Raw genomic sequence first — 16,285 nt, forward strand, 5'->3', positions numbered from 1 at the left:
AGCTATTTATGGTAACTGAGGATCTGACCCACCAAATTTTGTTCTGAGTTAGTCAATTAGCATGTAATACATTTTTATAGAAAAATCCTTAATGGGAGTTAAGTAGTTGGTGGGCTTCCCCCCGCCCTCTCCCACCATTACTGAGACTAGGCCTGTTGCAATATTCTGTCAGGTTCCCCTAGGACAGTCATTCAGGTGAATGGAAAGCCAAGAAGCAACAGGTAAATGAGAGAGTTCAGCACTGAAATGGCTTAATCACGTCACTGTCACTTGTACAGCTGCTCAGTGTGCGCTGCCCGGTCAGTGCTGCACTCAGGAACTGCACTGCACAATATAAAGAACTCCAAGGAGAAAAAACTCACTTTCTCTCCCCTTTCCCCCTTTGGACCAGGCAGACCCTGTTGAAAAAACAGAGCAAAAATAAACACTTTTTAAATTGGGAGGAGGTGAAAAATGGAAAGTAAAAGGCCAATTTAATAAACGCCGGTATTAGTACAGTACTTTGCTGTTGTGATTCTCAAGAGAACAGCTAGTGGTATGTTTACAGGCTAACTCCAAAGTAAGGACCACATCTGCAGTGGATCTTTTTAGGTGCTCCTTCCAAAACTGTAGTCTCAGCCATTTGCATGCACAAAACCCCACAAATGTGAATGGAGGTGCACAGGGGAAGCTGATCTGACAGCCCCATTCTTTGATATCTTATGGTTGAATATCGCAGAATTATGCAAAATGCATGTACAAATGTCATTTTGTTTAGCCGCAAACATGTGAACCAGTAAATACTGTAGTTAAGGATATATACACTCCCCTCACCCCAACAACAGAAGACCAAATTCATACGAATAATGGAGGGATTTATTAAGGATAACAACAAATAAGGAGGAACAGGAAAAGACTGATGCCAACAAAAAGGCAGCATCAGAGCTGTCAAAACACTACAGATCTGCCTTTGATCCAAAGTTAAGTTCCCCTCACGTGCAAAGAGTTCTTCATCTGAGCTAAAGGGACAACTGCAAAGTTCAGATGTGGGCTAAAGGCTTGCCCAAAAAGTTTGGTTCACGCCCATCTCTAGTGATTTCTTTCTCCAGTCCAGGATCTTACATAGGAAATTTTTGACCACTGGATTTTATTTAGCTCAGAATCCTGCAGAGGGCAATGCCTGCCATGAACAACTAGCCCTGAGTTTACTCCAAGACATTTGTCAGCCAGGTCTTTGATGAATAGCTAAAGTCCCTTCCACCAGAAGAGATGGATCTGACCTAACACCCTCAGAGCTACACACATTCAAACTTTGAGGAAGTTCAGATGCAGAGCTGAACTTTGCAGCTGCAGCTCATTTCCATTTAGGACTCTGTCAGTTTCCATGCTCTCATCAGGCACTCCTCGAGTACCATAACACACACACACACACCACTTACAGTGGGTCCAACATCACCTGGAGGTCCTCGCTCTCCACTACTGCCTCGGGAGCCTGTTATTCCTTGGAAACCCTGCAGAGATTAAATTGTGAGATGCAGCTACAGAGAAGACCCAGTCAGCTGCATGCTTTCTTCTTCTGCTACTTGAGGCTGCCATCTCCCTATGGCTCCAAGAGCACCAGCAGAATCAGTTTAGAGGGCTCAGTTAAAGGCATTGTGCCCTTAAGGTTTATGTCAGTGCATCATCCAACCATGAAGACAATGTTAAGAGTATATCATGTATGAGTCATGTTCACATCATTTACGATTACTGTCTCAATTATGGCCAGGAGAGCAGATGTGAGTTGTGCCCACGACCTGCAAGGTGGTTTTTACTCTTCAGTTTTTAGTTCTTTCATTCTATATTGAGATTATTTTAGTCTTAGCCCAGAGCACATCTATTTTTGGACAGTTAACGCCTCTCGTTTACAGCTGAGCTTCCCTCCAATGTGTAATTGCATCAATAATGAAGAATTGTTTAAAGGAAAAAAAACCCCCTGCATGCTCTAGACATCTCTGTCTGCTCCCCAGTTGTTTTTCTGCAGTTGCCAGAATTGTATAGGAAAAGGGCCAGTTATTTTCTATATATTTGTAATTTTTCACCCACTGGATTCCAGTCAATAGCGATTGACAGCTATTTAGTGGCCATGGGGAAATGAGATGGAGGTTTCAATGCATTTCCTAGTGCACAGGTGGCATCTTCGCTATTGAAAGGTTGGTCTGGTGGTTCATGCGGGGAGACTCAGTGAATCTGGGTTCACGTCCTGTGTCTGCCATGTACTGCCTGAAGTTCAGTAGTAGGTCACTGAGCCTCTCAATCCCTCAGCTCCTTATCTGTAAGGTGGGGACATAATACTTCACCACCTCCCACGGTACTGAGAGACACTCGACACTAATGTGATTGGAGCCTTATAAATAGGTAGATGAACTCTAAGGCTGTCCTTGTCGAAACCGAAGCTAAGAATTTGTGCTTGGGAGCAGCTCAGGTCCCACTGGCATGGGCAGAACTGAGTGAGGACGTCTTGCCTGGCATCATGCCCAGCTCCAGCTAGTGACTTCAGTCTAGCATCCTGTATGCCTTAAACTCGTCCACCATCTAAGGAAGAGGAACAGTAGCCAGCTGGACCACCTAACCCTCTGGCAAAGCACATGTCCCTCTAGAGGCATGTCTACTAGCTAAGTCGTCTACTGCTACCAGCTCACAGAGTCACTCCTGAAGCTGAAGCGATAGAGGTCTGTGCTGAAAGTCCCAGGTTCTAGCCCTGTGATGACCCATGCCAGGGGGCGATGACATTGGCTCCAGTGGAAAATGCAGCAAGTCAGCAGGAAGTGAAAGTTATTGCTGATGACAAGCTTTGTACTGACAGTTTGTGCAAGCTCTTACCCTGGGTCCTGGTGGCCCCGGAGGCCCCGCTGTGCCTTCCAGTCCTCTCACCCCCTGCAAACCCAACAGTGTGTTAACGAGAGGGTCCTCACAGCATTGGTGAGAGCTGAGGGTGCAGTGATGTGATGCCCGACTCCAAATGCTGTTTAGCCAGGCTTATCAATGGAACATCATAACTGCCAAACACCCAAGGATGTTGGCAACTGCTCAGCCACATAAATCTAGCTGAAGAATTTTTGGGCCAAATTTGAGATGTCTGGATCATCAGTTCACCCATCCCTGCTGCCACGGGCTTGCCCTGTGCTAGCAATATCAACTGTCGGGGGAGAGTAGAGAAAACTGCGAATGCTGCCTCTCGACAGCAGAACGTCCATGATGCTGTGAGAAGAATAGGACCCCAGAACTCTGTGCTAGGTAAGGTGCCATGGGGGAAGTACCCAGAGAGTAACTCTCTAATCCACCATCTCAAGCCAATTCCTCCCCTCCCCCCATACACTTTTTACAGGAAGTGGTGCAGATATAGTCTGGCCAAAGTTTTCTAACCTGAGTAAAGTTAGGCACCCAAGTCCATATTTGCGCACCTAAAAGCAGGCCAGTTTTCAGAGGTGCGACGCAACCTCAGTTTCCCCCACACACGTTAGGACCTGTGGGTGCTCAGCATCTCTGCAAATCAGGCCACATATGGAGTGTTAGGTGCCCAGATTTGAAAATCTGGGTCTGTGTGTTTTACCTTTGCACCCTGAATGCCATCTCTGCCTGGAGCTCCCTGGGCACCAGGGATACCCTGGAAAACAGAATTGCTGGTTAAGTCTGGCATCCAGCAATTACATCCCACTTCATATTTTTAATGGTGGAAATAGAGGCAACCACCAAAGAGGACAATCAAGCACAGCAGAACAAAAGAGAAACAGCACTAAAATGTCAATGAAATTCCATTTTCAATTGGCTCTGTTTCCCGGTATATGAAACTGAACCCTGCCTCATTCACCATCATAAGGTCAGACTCCTCTTCTCTCTCCTCCCCTATGCCTTACATTTTAATAGCACCTTCCATAACAGGAAGTCCCAAAAGAATTTTACAGGCCCAACTGGATTTCCTGCCTCTTCTGCACTGGGGATACTTAGGAAGTGGTAGAGAAGTGGGGTGGAAGCCGGCCTGCTGGCTCTGCCATGGCTTTACTGTTTGTCCACCGCCCAGTTTATTCTTCGGGGAAATGGGCCCAATAATACTTGCAAGGTTGGTCAGAGGCTGAACTGATTCACGTTTGCCAAGCTCCTGTGCGAGCTCAGATGCGAGCGCACAACAGCAGTGCAAGGTGTTCCTGCAGATTTCCTGCATGATGGAGATACGGTTTCAAAGTGGGGATGGCAATAATGACACATAATTCCTTGGATTTCAGATGTTCAGCAGTAAACTAGGTAGCTCTTTGAGTCAAAGGAGTGATGTCGATTATGTTACCTGCATGCCTGGAATTCCAGTGTCTCCTTTCTCCCCTTTAATTCCTGGTGGCCCCTGGAACCAAAATGTAACAATAGAGTTGCATGTATTCTGCACCATCCCTTAAGTTGGGCAGACGTCTATCTGTCCATGGCTACTCACCACTAATGGTCAGTTCAGCATGGCCAGGAACCCAACTACCTCCACATGCCCTTTGAAGGGATTCTTGCACACCTCCATATCTGACCCTTTTGCCTGACATTTGCATGCAGGTTTGTGTGTCTATCCACATACATGCAAGTGTATATTGCTTCTCTAACCATGATGACTGTGCTACTGAAATTTTAATACTCCGTTGGACACTTCAAGGGCTAGACTAGGGATCAGCTATCCCCCATGGCCAGTTTTTAAACCAGAATTTAGGGTCTTGTCAACATTAGGAAAACTAGATATCCCCGTAATAGCAACAGCAAAGCTGGTAGTAGCAGCAGCATTGTAAGCAGTGGTGTAGCTAGGGCTCAGGTGTTTTTATCACCACATCCCTGTAACAAAACCAGACCCCCCATACAGACGTATCTTTCACACAGAGCAAAAGGTGGGATAACAGAAATGGGAGAGATCACGTACCACTGGACCCTGCACGGTGATTCCTTGGGAGCCTGGTGACCCTTGTTGTCCACCAGGACCCTCTGGTCCGGCTTGTCCTGGAGGACCTGGCTCACCCTAAAGCCAGTCAAAGAAATGAACCAAATGTGGGGAGGGACACCAGCGACTTCCACACGCATTGACTGCACCATACGACCGGTGTCAACACGAAGCAGCTACTGGATGCAAAAGGAAGAGGCAAGGCCTGGAAGTGTCCAGTACCCTCGGCTGTACAGCCCTTTGTCTTTGCAGTCCAAGGTTTTGAGTCCAGGGAAGTCAATGGTAAAACTCGCACTGGTTTCCAGGGAAGCAGGAGCAGCCCTGCCCTATAGCAAATTATTCTAGTGATTGGAGCTGGTCAAAAAATGGGGGATGGGAAGGAGAGAAGGTCCCACAAAGACTTCCAAAAACGGTGTCCATTTTTCAATGTCTTTTTCTGACCAGCTCTATCAATGATGCTGGCTTCTGTGCAGAAAAAGGACAGCAGGGGAAGGGGGGGGGATTTCCCTTGCTTTTTTACTGGATTCTCTCAATCATGCTTTGTTGGGTAACACATAGCAAACACTCTGGGTGTGGATTTCAGTGCCTTCCCCACCCCCCAAATTCCAGGACGTTCAGATCCAGCCTTTTGTTTCATACTTGTCTCTGCTCCTTTTCCACAGAGAGATACCCAGTTTCCGTGGCGCACGCCGAGGCTCAGGGTAAAATCAGCCCCGCACGGCAGGGAGAATAAGAGCACCACAAAACTGGGGTGAACGTTTTCCGAAAGTCAGGTTGTTTTCTTAGAAAGAAGCTTATCGGATCCATGTAGTTAAATCAACACAACCAGGTGTCTGGAGAATTTTGGAGCAGAGATCACGTCTATATCGCACAGCTCTGAGCACCCACTTGGGGCTTAAATAACCATGTCATTTTCTATTCGATTTTCATTGTTCTGTTTCTCAAAATCTCTGGATCCCTGCGCTAAGTAGCAAAAAGGCTCAATCATTAATGTAGGGATGAATTCAGACCTGGGGTGAGTAAATGTAAATCAATTGAAGTTAAGGAAGTTGCACTTTCTCACCCCAGGTCTGCGTATGACCTGTAGCTGCCTGAAAGAAAATCGGAGGCGGAGTGCTGTCATTGCTCACCTTCGGCCCTGGTTCCCCTTGTTCCCCTTGCGGTCCTCTTCTCCCAGGACTGCCCTGCCAAAGTGGGACAAAGCACAAGACTCTCTTGTTATTAATATTAAGTAGTGTCTGTACTGCGGTAGCGCTTATACTGCACACACATGTCAGAAGATGCTCCTTGCCCTCGAAGAGCTTGCTAGAGGGGGATGTGGCAAACAGAGCAGGAAGCAGAAGGTAACAGCGAGATACTAGTGAGTGTGAAAAGCAGCGGTCACTGCACATCTGCTGCTGGACCATCCGTCGCAGCAGAGATTTGAAGGGAGGACAATGAGGTGGCTTTGTGGATGCTTATTTCTTCCAGGCATGAGGAGCAGCACAGGAGAAAGCCTGAAGTTGCTTGGTTTTGTAACTGTAAGAAATGGCTGCCGAAGGCGACATCAGTAGCAGTGAGAGTTGACTTGTGGTTTTGCACCTCTACAGAAAATCTAGGACGGAAGCAACTTTTCTGCTCCATCTGCTTCATTCCAGAGCAGCGTGGGTGGCTCTGCAAATGGTGACGTTGACACAAATCAAAGAGGTCAGGTGAGAGGTGGCCCCCAAGAGGCTCCAAAAGCAGATCCAAATTAGGGGTTCACCCAATTTTTTAAGGACTCAGATGCGGCGTTCTAGTGAAGCCCCATCTCTAGCTCACACTCAGCTCAGCCCACATGGGAATTGTAATCGTGAAAACTCTCACTGTGGTCGTGAGTGGATGCGTAAAGCTCCTCTCATGCTCCCAGCACATGCATATGATGGCCTTGCCGCCATATGGCCCTAGGTAAGTCTGCCACAAATGCATTTTGAGAGGGCTGAACAGTAACAAGCAGGAAATGGTTGCCTCTCCTGTGGCAAGCTCCTCTCAGGTCAATGGTGTAAGAGAGATTAGAATCAGATCCTCCGTAGTTTAGTATATTCCATAAAAAGGAAAGGTATTCAGTGGGACCATGGAAATGCAACGGAAGCATTTCGTGATGGCACTGAGATTACACACTCGTTTCTCAAAGTGCTTCTCCCGAAGTGATGCTGATTAATCTCTATTCCAGCCACTTGCAGCAAGCTGGGGATGGAACAGCAGCTCATACTTGTACAGACTCTAGAGCACACATTCTACTTTACATAAGCTCCAGATGAGCACTCTCACAGCAGGGAAGGGTAGTATATCCAGGGAGACCTGGTTTATCTGCGCATCTGCATAACCACTGGATCTAAGAGGAATCTAATCTTCTAGCATGTACAGGTGCTGTATGAACTATTGACGTTTTAATCTGATGGCTTCTGTTCGTGAATCTAAATAGCAGTGGATTTGGATTAAGCAAGTCTGACTAAGAGCTTTGCTAGAGGTTGTTTATGGGGTGCCCCAAAGGGGCCTATCCCTGTGCAGAAGGAGCTCATTAAGGAAGAGTGGATATGCATGAGACATCCTTGCTCACTATGGAATAACTTTAGACATGTTAAGTGCAAATCGATCAGAGTTTCATGATGCATGAAGCATGTGTGTCATAACTATATTCCCAACCATGCTGAAAGAAAACCCCTTACTCCCCTACAGTGCACTGAAGAGATATTTAAATTAGAAGGCCGCATGGGTTCATAACTATGCAGGTAGCAGGTTATCATAGAATCATGGGACTGGAAGGAACCTCGACAGGTCTTCTAGTCCAGTCCCCTAGACTTGTGGCAGGACTAATTATCTAGACCATCCCTGACAGGTGTTTGTCTAACCCGCTCTTAAAAATCTTCAATGCTGGAGATTCCACAACCTCCCTAGGCAATTTATTCCAGTGCTTAACCACCCTGACAGTTAGGAAGTTTTTCCTAATGTCCAACCTACACCTCCCATACTGCAATTTAAGCCCATTGCCTCTTGTCTTATCCTCAGCTGTTAAGAACAATTTTTCTCCCTCCTCCCTGTAATAACCTTTTATATACTTGAAAACTGTTCTCATGTCTTCTCAGTCTTCTCTTCTCCAGACTAAACAAACACAATTTTTTCCAATCTTCTCTCTTAGGTCATGTTTTCTAGACCTTTAATCGTCTTCATTGCTCTTCTCTGGACTTTCTCCAATTTGTCCACATCTTTCCTGAAATGTGGCGCCCAGAACTGGACACAAAACTCCAGTTGGGGCCTAATCAGCATGGAGTAGAGCGGAAGAATTACTTTTCGTGTCTTGATTACAACACTCCTGCTAATACATCCCAGAATGATGTTTGCTTTTTTTGCAAGAGTGTTACACTGTGGACTCATATTTAGCTTGTGGTCCACTATGACCCCCAGATCCCTTTCTGCAGTACTTCCTAGGCAGTCATTTCCCCATTTTGTATGTGTGCAACTGATTGTTCCTTCCTAACTGGAGTACTTTGCATTTGTCCTTATTGAATTTCATCCTATTCACTTCAGACCATTTCTCCAGTTTGTCAAGATCATTTTGAATTTTAATCCTATCCTCCAAAACACTTGCAACCCCTCCCAGGTTGGTATCATCCGCAAACTTTATAAGTGTTCTCTCTATGCCATTATCTAAATCATTGATGAAGATATTGAACAGAACCAGACCCAGATCTGATCCCTGCGGGACCCCACTCGTTATGCCCTTCCAGCATGACTGTGAAACCACTGATAACTACTCTCTGGGAACGGTTTTCCAACCAGTTTTGCACCCACCTTATAGTAGCTCCATCTAGGTTGCATTTCCCTAGTTTATTTATGAGAAGGTTGTGCGAGACAGTATCAAAAGCCTTACTACAGTCAAGACATACCATGTCTACCGCTTCCCCCCATCCACAAGGCTTGTTACCCTGTCAAAGAAAGCTATCGGGTTGGTTTGACACAATTTGTTTTTGACAAATGACATACTGTGATGAAGCAATGAGCTGTGTAATTAAAATTTCCATTGGAATTAACCACTAGTTATTATGTAACAATCCGTTGTTCCTTGTTAATTATGAAATTGACCTCACAGATGAATATTTAAAGGTTAAATATTTTAAAAGGTTAAAAAGTGCCAGTCCTGTTTATTGGCATCAAAAGGGCACATCGGCTTCTGCCCTGTCCCCTCGCTCCAGGAAGAAGTGACTCCACACCCAGTCGCGCAGGCCCTTTTCTCAGGCCTTCAACTTTAAAATTAGCACAGCACAATTGTCCCTCCCCCTCTAATCAGGGTCTTCCTCAGGGGCCTATCTACTCCCTACTGGGTTCCATACTGGAGGCCACCTGTCTGAGAGTCCAACCGTGCTCCGGAGCTGCCCACAGGAGCCAACCAGCTTCCTGTTCCCCAACCCCAGTGGTTTCCTATCAGCACCTCCCTGCTCCTGGCAGCTTTCTCCTCCACTGGGCCACCAGCTGGCTTTTGTAAGCACTTGATCACTAGCTGCTCTCTCTCAGCTGGGAGGGAGCTGATCCTTCGCAGATGAGGCTGGGCCCAACTCCCCTTAAAGAGCCGGCCACCCCGTAACAGGATATTATTAAACCATAATTATTTGACACAGAGAAAGATTTTTTCTACATTGTGGAAGATTCTCTGGGCTTGAATTTTCAGCCCTCAGCTTCTTCATGCAAAAATTCCAATTGCACTCTGCAGGTGCAAATACCTGCTAGGTATTCCCATGCCTGCTCTTGTTGTTTAAACAGTCCTGTGGGGAAATGTTAACATTTGCACCCAAAAAACCCATTGCGGCAAGTGGGTGCATGCATTACATGTACACGGAGGGACAGTAGGTACAGCCTTGGTTGTAAACGTTCTCCTCTCTCTGTGTAACGTGCATTATGAAACACAGAATTTGTGGTAATTATACAATTTTTCTGCAGTGACTGAAAAACAGATAGGAACAACCAGAACTTCTGAGAGCCAGAGTCAATACACACTCCTCCTACATTAAATTTTTATTGAATCCAGCCCTGAATCCAGCTGGATTCAAGGTTGCCATGCCATGCCTTTTGCATTTCAAGCGTTCATACAGGGTTTTGGAGCTTCCTATCCAACAGATCTTTACAGACAGACAAAAAGGGGAGCCAGCCTTTCTCCTGTAAGAGGATTAGTACAGTAATTCTCTCTCTGCCCCCAGCTGTCACTGTCGCCTTGCAAGATAACTTATTTCGCTTTGGCAGTAGGAGAGGGAAATGAAAGGAAAGGCCTGCCCAGGTTGAGATGGCTGCCTTGAGAGACACAAACATCGGCAGTTGTTGTATTATTCAGCATTTTAAAAATACAAATACCTATGCAGAGATGGGCTTGGACCACGATGCCAGCTCCATGCGCCCTTTGCTTTGTTGGCATTTGATATTTGGATCGATATATTCTGGCTTCATTGCACCTCTGATATTAAGGGGTCTTAAACCTCCCCCCAAAGTTGGGAAGTTCAGAGTTCAGGATATGGAAATCTGCCAGCATTTACTTGGTGTTCAGAACCAAGGGAAGAGAAACCCAGCTCTGCAAGTCACAGTCACTGGGCCCAAGTTGAGCAGAGAAGGTCTCCACCTCCTTTAATCAGTTATATGATCTCATAAGAGATGATAAACATGGAGTCACATGCCATGCAGCGTAGTTCATTGCTTAACTTCCTGTTTCCCTTCTCTCCCTCTGTCCAGTGTCTGCCAAGATTGTGAGTTCATGGCAGGGACCTTGTCCTTTGCACATGGCTGTGAAATGCCACATGGATGCCAGACAATATGAACATTTCTAGGAACAAATGTGAGAAGGCAAACTTACAGGGGGCCCTGGAGGACCTGGCAGGCCTGGGATACCTGAAGTGCAGGTGCAGGAAGGAGTCAAGGTAGGGCAGGTCTCTTCATTTCTCTGAAAGAAAGAAAGAAAGAAAGAAAGAAAGAAAGAAAGAAAGAAAGAAAGAAAGAAAGAAAGAAAGAAAGAAAGAAAGAAAGAAAATATGGGTAACATTCTCAAAAATTCAGTGCCATTTTCATGACTCAGGCAACTAAGTCTCATTGAAAGTAGAGCTGTCAATTAATTGCAGTTAACTCACATGATTAATTCAAAACAATTAATTGTGATTAATTGCAGTTTTAATTGCACTATTAAACAATAGAATACCAATTGAAATTTATTAAATATGTTTGGATGTTTTTCTACATTTTCAAATATATTGATTTCAATTATAACACAGAATACAAAATGTACAGTGCTCACTTTGTAATAAAAATAATATAAATATTTGCACTGTACAAATGATAAACAAAAGAAATTGTATTTTTCAGTTCACCTCATACAAGTACTGTAGGGAAATCTCTTTATTGTGAAGGTGCAATTTACAAATACGGATTTTTTTTTGTTACATTACTGCACTCCATAACAAAACAATGTAAAACTTTTCAGCCTGCAAGTCCACTCACTCCTACTTCTTATTCAGCCAATTGCTAAGGCAAACAAGTTTGTTTACAGTTACAGGAGATAATGCTGCTCGCTTCTTATTTACATCACCTGAAAGTGAGAACACACTTTCTTTTGCATGGCACTTTTGTAGCTGGCATTTGAAGATATTTACGTGCCAGATATGCTAAACATTCATATGCCTCTTCATGCTTCAGCCACCATTCCAGGACATGCTTCCATGCTGATGACACTTGTTAAGAAAAGAATGCGTTAATTAAATTTGTGTGTAGCAAAGTGAAAACTCACCGGCACAGCACCTCCTGCTGGTCATCTGGGAATTAGCTCTTTTCCAGAGTTTGGAGCGCCCTCTGCAGGCCAATGTCTCGCCTACCGCTGGCCCCGTGTTCCTCCCAGACCCCGGTGGCATTTACCTTGGGGTTCTGCCCCAGCAGTACCCCATGGTCTTGGTCTCCCCTCCCTGGGGAACCCCCAACCCTCTAAACCCGCTTTGCCTCGGTGGCTACTGCCAGTCATCAGCTAGCCCCCGCTCACTGGGGCCGACTGCAGTCTGTAATGGCCACTCATCATTGGCAAGGGGTTAGGACCTGCTGCCTTTACCGATCCCCTCTGCAGCCCCAGTACTTTTTGGCCTTAAAGCAAGGCCTGCAGCCTGGGGGTTTTACCAGGCTGGAGCTCCCCAGCTCCCTTGCCCTATTCCCCAGCCCTGCTCCCTCCAGGGCTAGAGTGAGACTCCTCCAGCTTCTGGCCCACGGCCCTCTTATCAGGGCCAGCTGAGCCCTGATTGGGCTGGTCACAGCTGTGGCTGCCTCCCCAAGCAGCCTAGCCTGGCTGTTTTTAACCCGTTCTCCAGGAGTGGGGCAGCTGCAGGCTGAACTCCTTGGGGGAGAATTGTATGTCTCCTGCTCTGTTTTACCCACATTCGGCCATACATTTCATGTTATGGCAGTCTCGGATGATCACCCAGCACATGTTGTTCATTTTAAGAACATCTTTACCACAGATTTGACAAAACGCAAAGAAGGTACCAGTGTGAGCTTTCTAAAGAGAGCTACAGCACTCGACCCAAGGTTTAAGAATCTGAAGGGCCTGCCAAAATCTGAGAGGGATTAGGTGTGGAACATGCTTTCAGAAGTCTTAAAAGAGCAACACTCTGATGTGGAAACTACAGAACCCGAACCACCAAAAAAGAAAACCAACTTTCTGGTGATGGCATCTGACTCAGATGATGAAAATAAATACGCATCAGTCCACACTGCTTTGGATTGTTATCGAGCAAAACCCGTAATCAGCATGGACACATGTTCCCTGGAATGGTGGCTGAAGCATGAAGGAACATATGGATCTCTAGTACATCTGGCACATAAATATCTTGTGACACCAACTGCAACAGTGCCACATGAATGCTAGTTCTCACTTTCAGGTGACATTGTAAACAAGAAGCAGGCGGCATTATCTCCTGCAAATGTAAACAAACTGGTTTGTCTAAGCAATTGGCTGAACAAGAAATAGGACTGAGTGGACTCGTAGGCTTTAAAGTTTTCCATTGTTTTATTTTTAAATGCAGTTTTTTTGGTATATAATTCCATATTTGTAATTTCAGCTTTCATGATAAAGAGATTCCACTACAGTACTTGTATTAGGTAAATTGAAAAATACTATTTCTTTTGGTTTTTACTGTGTAAATATTTGTAATAAAAATAAATATAAAGTGAGCACCGTACACTATATTTGAAAATGTAGAAAACAGCAAAATTATTTAAATAAATAATATCCTATTATTAATTGCGCAATAAATTGCGCGATTAATTTTTTTAATCTTTTGACAGCCCTAACTGAAATTAAATGGTACTTAGCCTCCTAAGTCCCTTTTGAACACGGGACTTAGGCACCGCTGAAAATTTTCTTTATCATTCCAGTACTTAGCTGGATTACATTTCCCATGATGCACCATGGTCTCCCCTCTTGGTGATATGAGGCAGTGCTTCATGGGAGTCCAAGGGCCATGGTGCATTATGGGAGATAAAGTCCAGCTGAGACACAATATTCAAATTGAAATATTTTGGTTTTCATCTGAAGTATTTCAATTTTAAGCTCAAAACCAAAACATTTTTGGATTTTGAGCATTCATTTTTTCAGTGAAAATCAAAAAACAATTTATAAAGGGAAATTTTCCAACCAGCCCTACATTTTATAGTCACTGAAATTTACAATCAATATATCCTGAGGAAAACAATCATTCAATCTACTCCTTTCTAAATATTTGCCCACAAAACAAACCACCTCTCAGTTCAGGAGGAATACGTTTTTTGTGTGCAGTAGAAGCCCAGGAGCGGAAAGGAATAGCAGGGGAATGTTATAACTTCAACTGACAAATTCGGGATTTCCGGTTCACGGGAGAATTTGAAATATCAAAAATTCCCACAAACTGGAAATCCCAAGAAAAAAAATCTTTCAGAAACCTGACACACGGCACTTCCAAAACCAAATATACTTGCCAGAACCCTGGCATCTGCTTCGTAAAACTGACATTCTTGTCCACTGAATGTCAATTTCAGGCAGTAGTTGCTGGCGGTCCCAGGCAGGCTATCCCAGGCCAGAGACCCTGGGGCTTTCAGACTCATGGGCCAGCTGGTCCCCAAAGCTATTTTCATCAATCATTTTAGGTTTGATGAATTGGCATTTTCTGATGCTTTGTTTCATCAGGAAAATGTCCAACCGGCTGTAGTTATAACTCAGAAATGAAGGCCAATAGCAGAGCTGTGTGGCTGACAGCACTGGCTTAGTAGATCTGATTCAAGTCAGGAATTACGTGCCCTGGTGGAGATGTGTTTGAGAAGCTCTCTTACCTGCTGAAGCCAACAGGCATTTTATTATTAATTTCACTGGGAGCAGATGCAGAAGCACGTGGCCTTAGCTCTAGCTAGTTTTATCAATTTCTTGGGAAAAAATAAAAGTTCATCTTCTGGCCCTACCAAAATTCTATTTAAAGTGTCATTTCCTTGTGACACACTCCCCAGTCTCATCCCAATGAGCACATAGGTCAGTCACATCTTACCAGTGCCGGGAGATCACAACATCTATCTTCCTCTGCCCAGGAGTCACTGCAAACAAGCTGTAAAGTCTGCAGCTGGAACTGTGGAGCAAAGAGAATTAGACGAGTCATGAGAAGAGTTACAAATGTGACAGGTGGGTTGGCTGTGCAACCTGCCATTTCCGTGGCCATACATAATTATTCTACCCGCTGCTGGAGAAGAGAGGCCCCCTAACAAGGATTTAGGTGTAGAAAAAAGGATAGAACTGCAGTTTTTTTTTTTTTTAAATATAGTGCCTCCAGGTGTCCTGATGAACAGCAATTATGCAGGCTAATGCCCCAGTTATTGTATGTTCCCAACAATAGCTCACGCCAAGCCTTGTTAAGATGCCAATGAGAATAATAGCTCATCCTACTGCAAGCCGCAGGGTGGTCTGTCAAGAAGTTGTATAAGTTCTTGGCCACTTCTGGCTGCAGTAGAATGTAAAAATAACCTTATGTAAGAGACTATCATGAGCGTTCTCCCCTTCCCCCTACCCACCACCCATACAGACACATTCTTTCAAAGGCAATTGTACAAACTGCAGACACAAGGCAATGGACACAGAATTTAGAAGGGGCGGCAGGTCATTGGACTGCATTGCAAGTCGCCAGAGCCTTGCGACGTGAACTCCATAAGCTCATCCATGCTAACAAAACCTCAGTTTCTGATTTATTCACATTTCAGCAGCAGCCGCTCCCAAGGCCCCAGGCAATTGGCTTCAACACAAACCAAAATGTAAAAAGACAACTTTGCTCTGCTGCCACTCAAGAAAGTGGTAGAAGAACAAAACCAGCAGATATTCCTGGGAGATGCATCCTCCCCCTCCAAATAAATCTGCCCTCCTTCTCAGCCTCTCCCTAGACTGCCAGATCTTTCCGTTTTGATTAGCAAAAGGGCAAATGCAGCATGAGACCAAAAAAAGAAAAAGGGAGGGGAGATATATTTAAAACCCACAGTTTTTTAAAAATGCCATTTTTACCAAATCAAATCTTCCCCCCAGGAATTTAATGATGAGTGAGTGGTGCGACTGGAGGAGTGGGATTTGCAGCATATGGCTATAAAATGAGCCCCATACATCAAATGACACTTAGAGATGTCTTAAAAAAGGTTTGATGATAACCAGTAATGAGGCACTCTGTCTCCTCAAGGGCAGCAGAGCTGCAGAAGACATGAAACTTTGTTAGGCTTGAAGCATGACGGGAGTAGAGAAGGTCTGGGCTGTTCATTAATAGCTCTTCAATGAGTGGATCCAGCTAGCTAAGCTGCTAAAAGGAAAAACCAGGGAGGGAATAGAGGATATTTTCCTCCAAGGCAGAGATCTGACAGGGCTGCTGTCAGTCTAAACCACCACAGTATTTCTTTGGCAAATAAAATTAGAGCTGCTTGAATCCTGCTTTGTTATGAATCTGTTCCCATATCGTACTGCTCATTCCTTTGATGGCATTTCTCACGGTACGCTGCATGACTCCACTTCCTGGTGTTAGCTGAGGCTGCATGCAATACAGACGGGCCAGACTGCTTGTGCAATGCTGCCTTCACGTGTGGAAGGCTGCAGTCAGCTGATCTGTTCTTATTTGCACCTCCTAGATCTATGGTCAGAGTGCTGTGGAGCAGGCGCCTAATTCATCCTTGCCCTGCACCTGTGTAATCATTCAAACCAATGCAAATAATTCCCATGAAATCAGTGGGAGTCAGGTGCCAAAATACCTTTGAGGATCTGGACCCAAGGGGCAGAAAACACTACCAGATCAGCCGCTGGAGTGTTTCTGCACTTATTTTGCAGCGGTGTAAATG

The 16,285-nt window shown here is 45.0% G+C and overlaps 1 protein-coding gene across 7 annotated transcripts in view; it reads right to left on the minus strand.

Annotated features, from left to right (window-relative positions):
- Positions 1-16,285, minus strand: part of COL20A1 (collagen type XX alpha 1 chain) — a 95,848-nt gene that overhangs the window by 12,064 nt on the left and 67,499 nt on the right. For 6 of the 7 annotated variants that reach the window (XM_044985623.1, XM_044985621.1, XM_044985619.1 and 3 more), the window contains 9 exons: positions 14,473-14,550; positions 10,779-10,865; positions 6,055-6,108; positions 4,907-5,002; positions 4,301-4,354; positions 3,572-3,625; positions 2,842-2,895; positions 1,419-1,490; positions 363-398 (listed from right to left, as the gene is read on the minus strand). In XM_044985623.1, the coding sequence (XP_044841558.1) occupies positions 363-398; positions 1,419-1,490; positions 2,842-2,895; positions 3,572-3,625; positions 4,301-4,354; positions 4,907-5,002; positions 6,055-6,108; positions 10,779-10,865; positions 14,473-14,550 (585 nt within the window). The remainder of the gene's footprint in view (positions 1-362; positions 399-1,418; positions 1,491-2,841; positions 2,896-3,571; positions 3,626-4,300; positions 4,355-4,906; positions 5,003-6,054; positions 6,109-10,778; positions 10,866-14,472; positions 14,551-16,285) is intronic. The other variant, XM_044985622.1, reaches the window with a different exon arrangement.

Source organism: Mauremys mutica, chromosome 13 (assembly GCF_020497125.1).
Source record: "Mauremys mutica isolate MM-2020 ecotype Southern chromosome 13, ASM2049712v1, whole genome shotgun sequence".
Taxonomy (NCBI): domain Eukaryota; kingdom Metazoa; phylum Chordata; order Testudines; family Geoemydidae; genus Mauremys; species Mauremys mutica.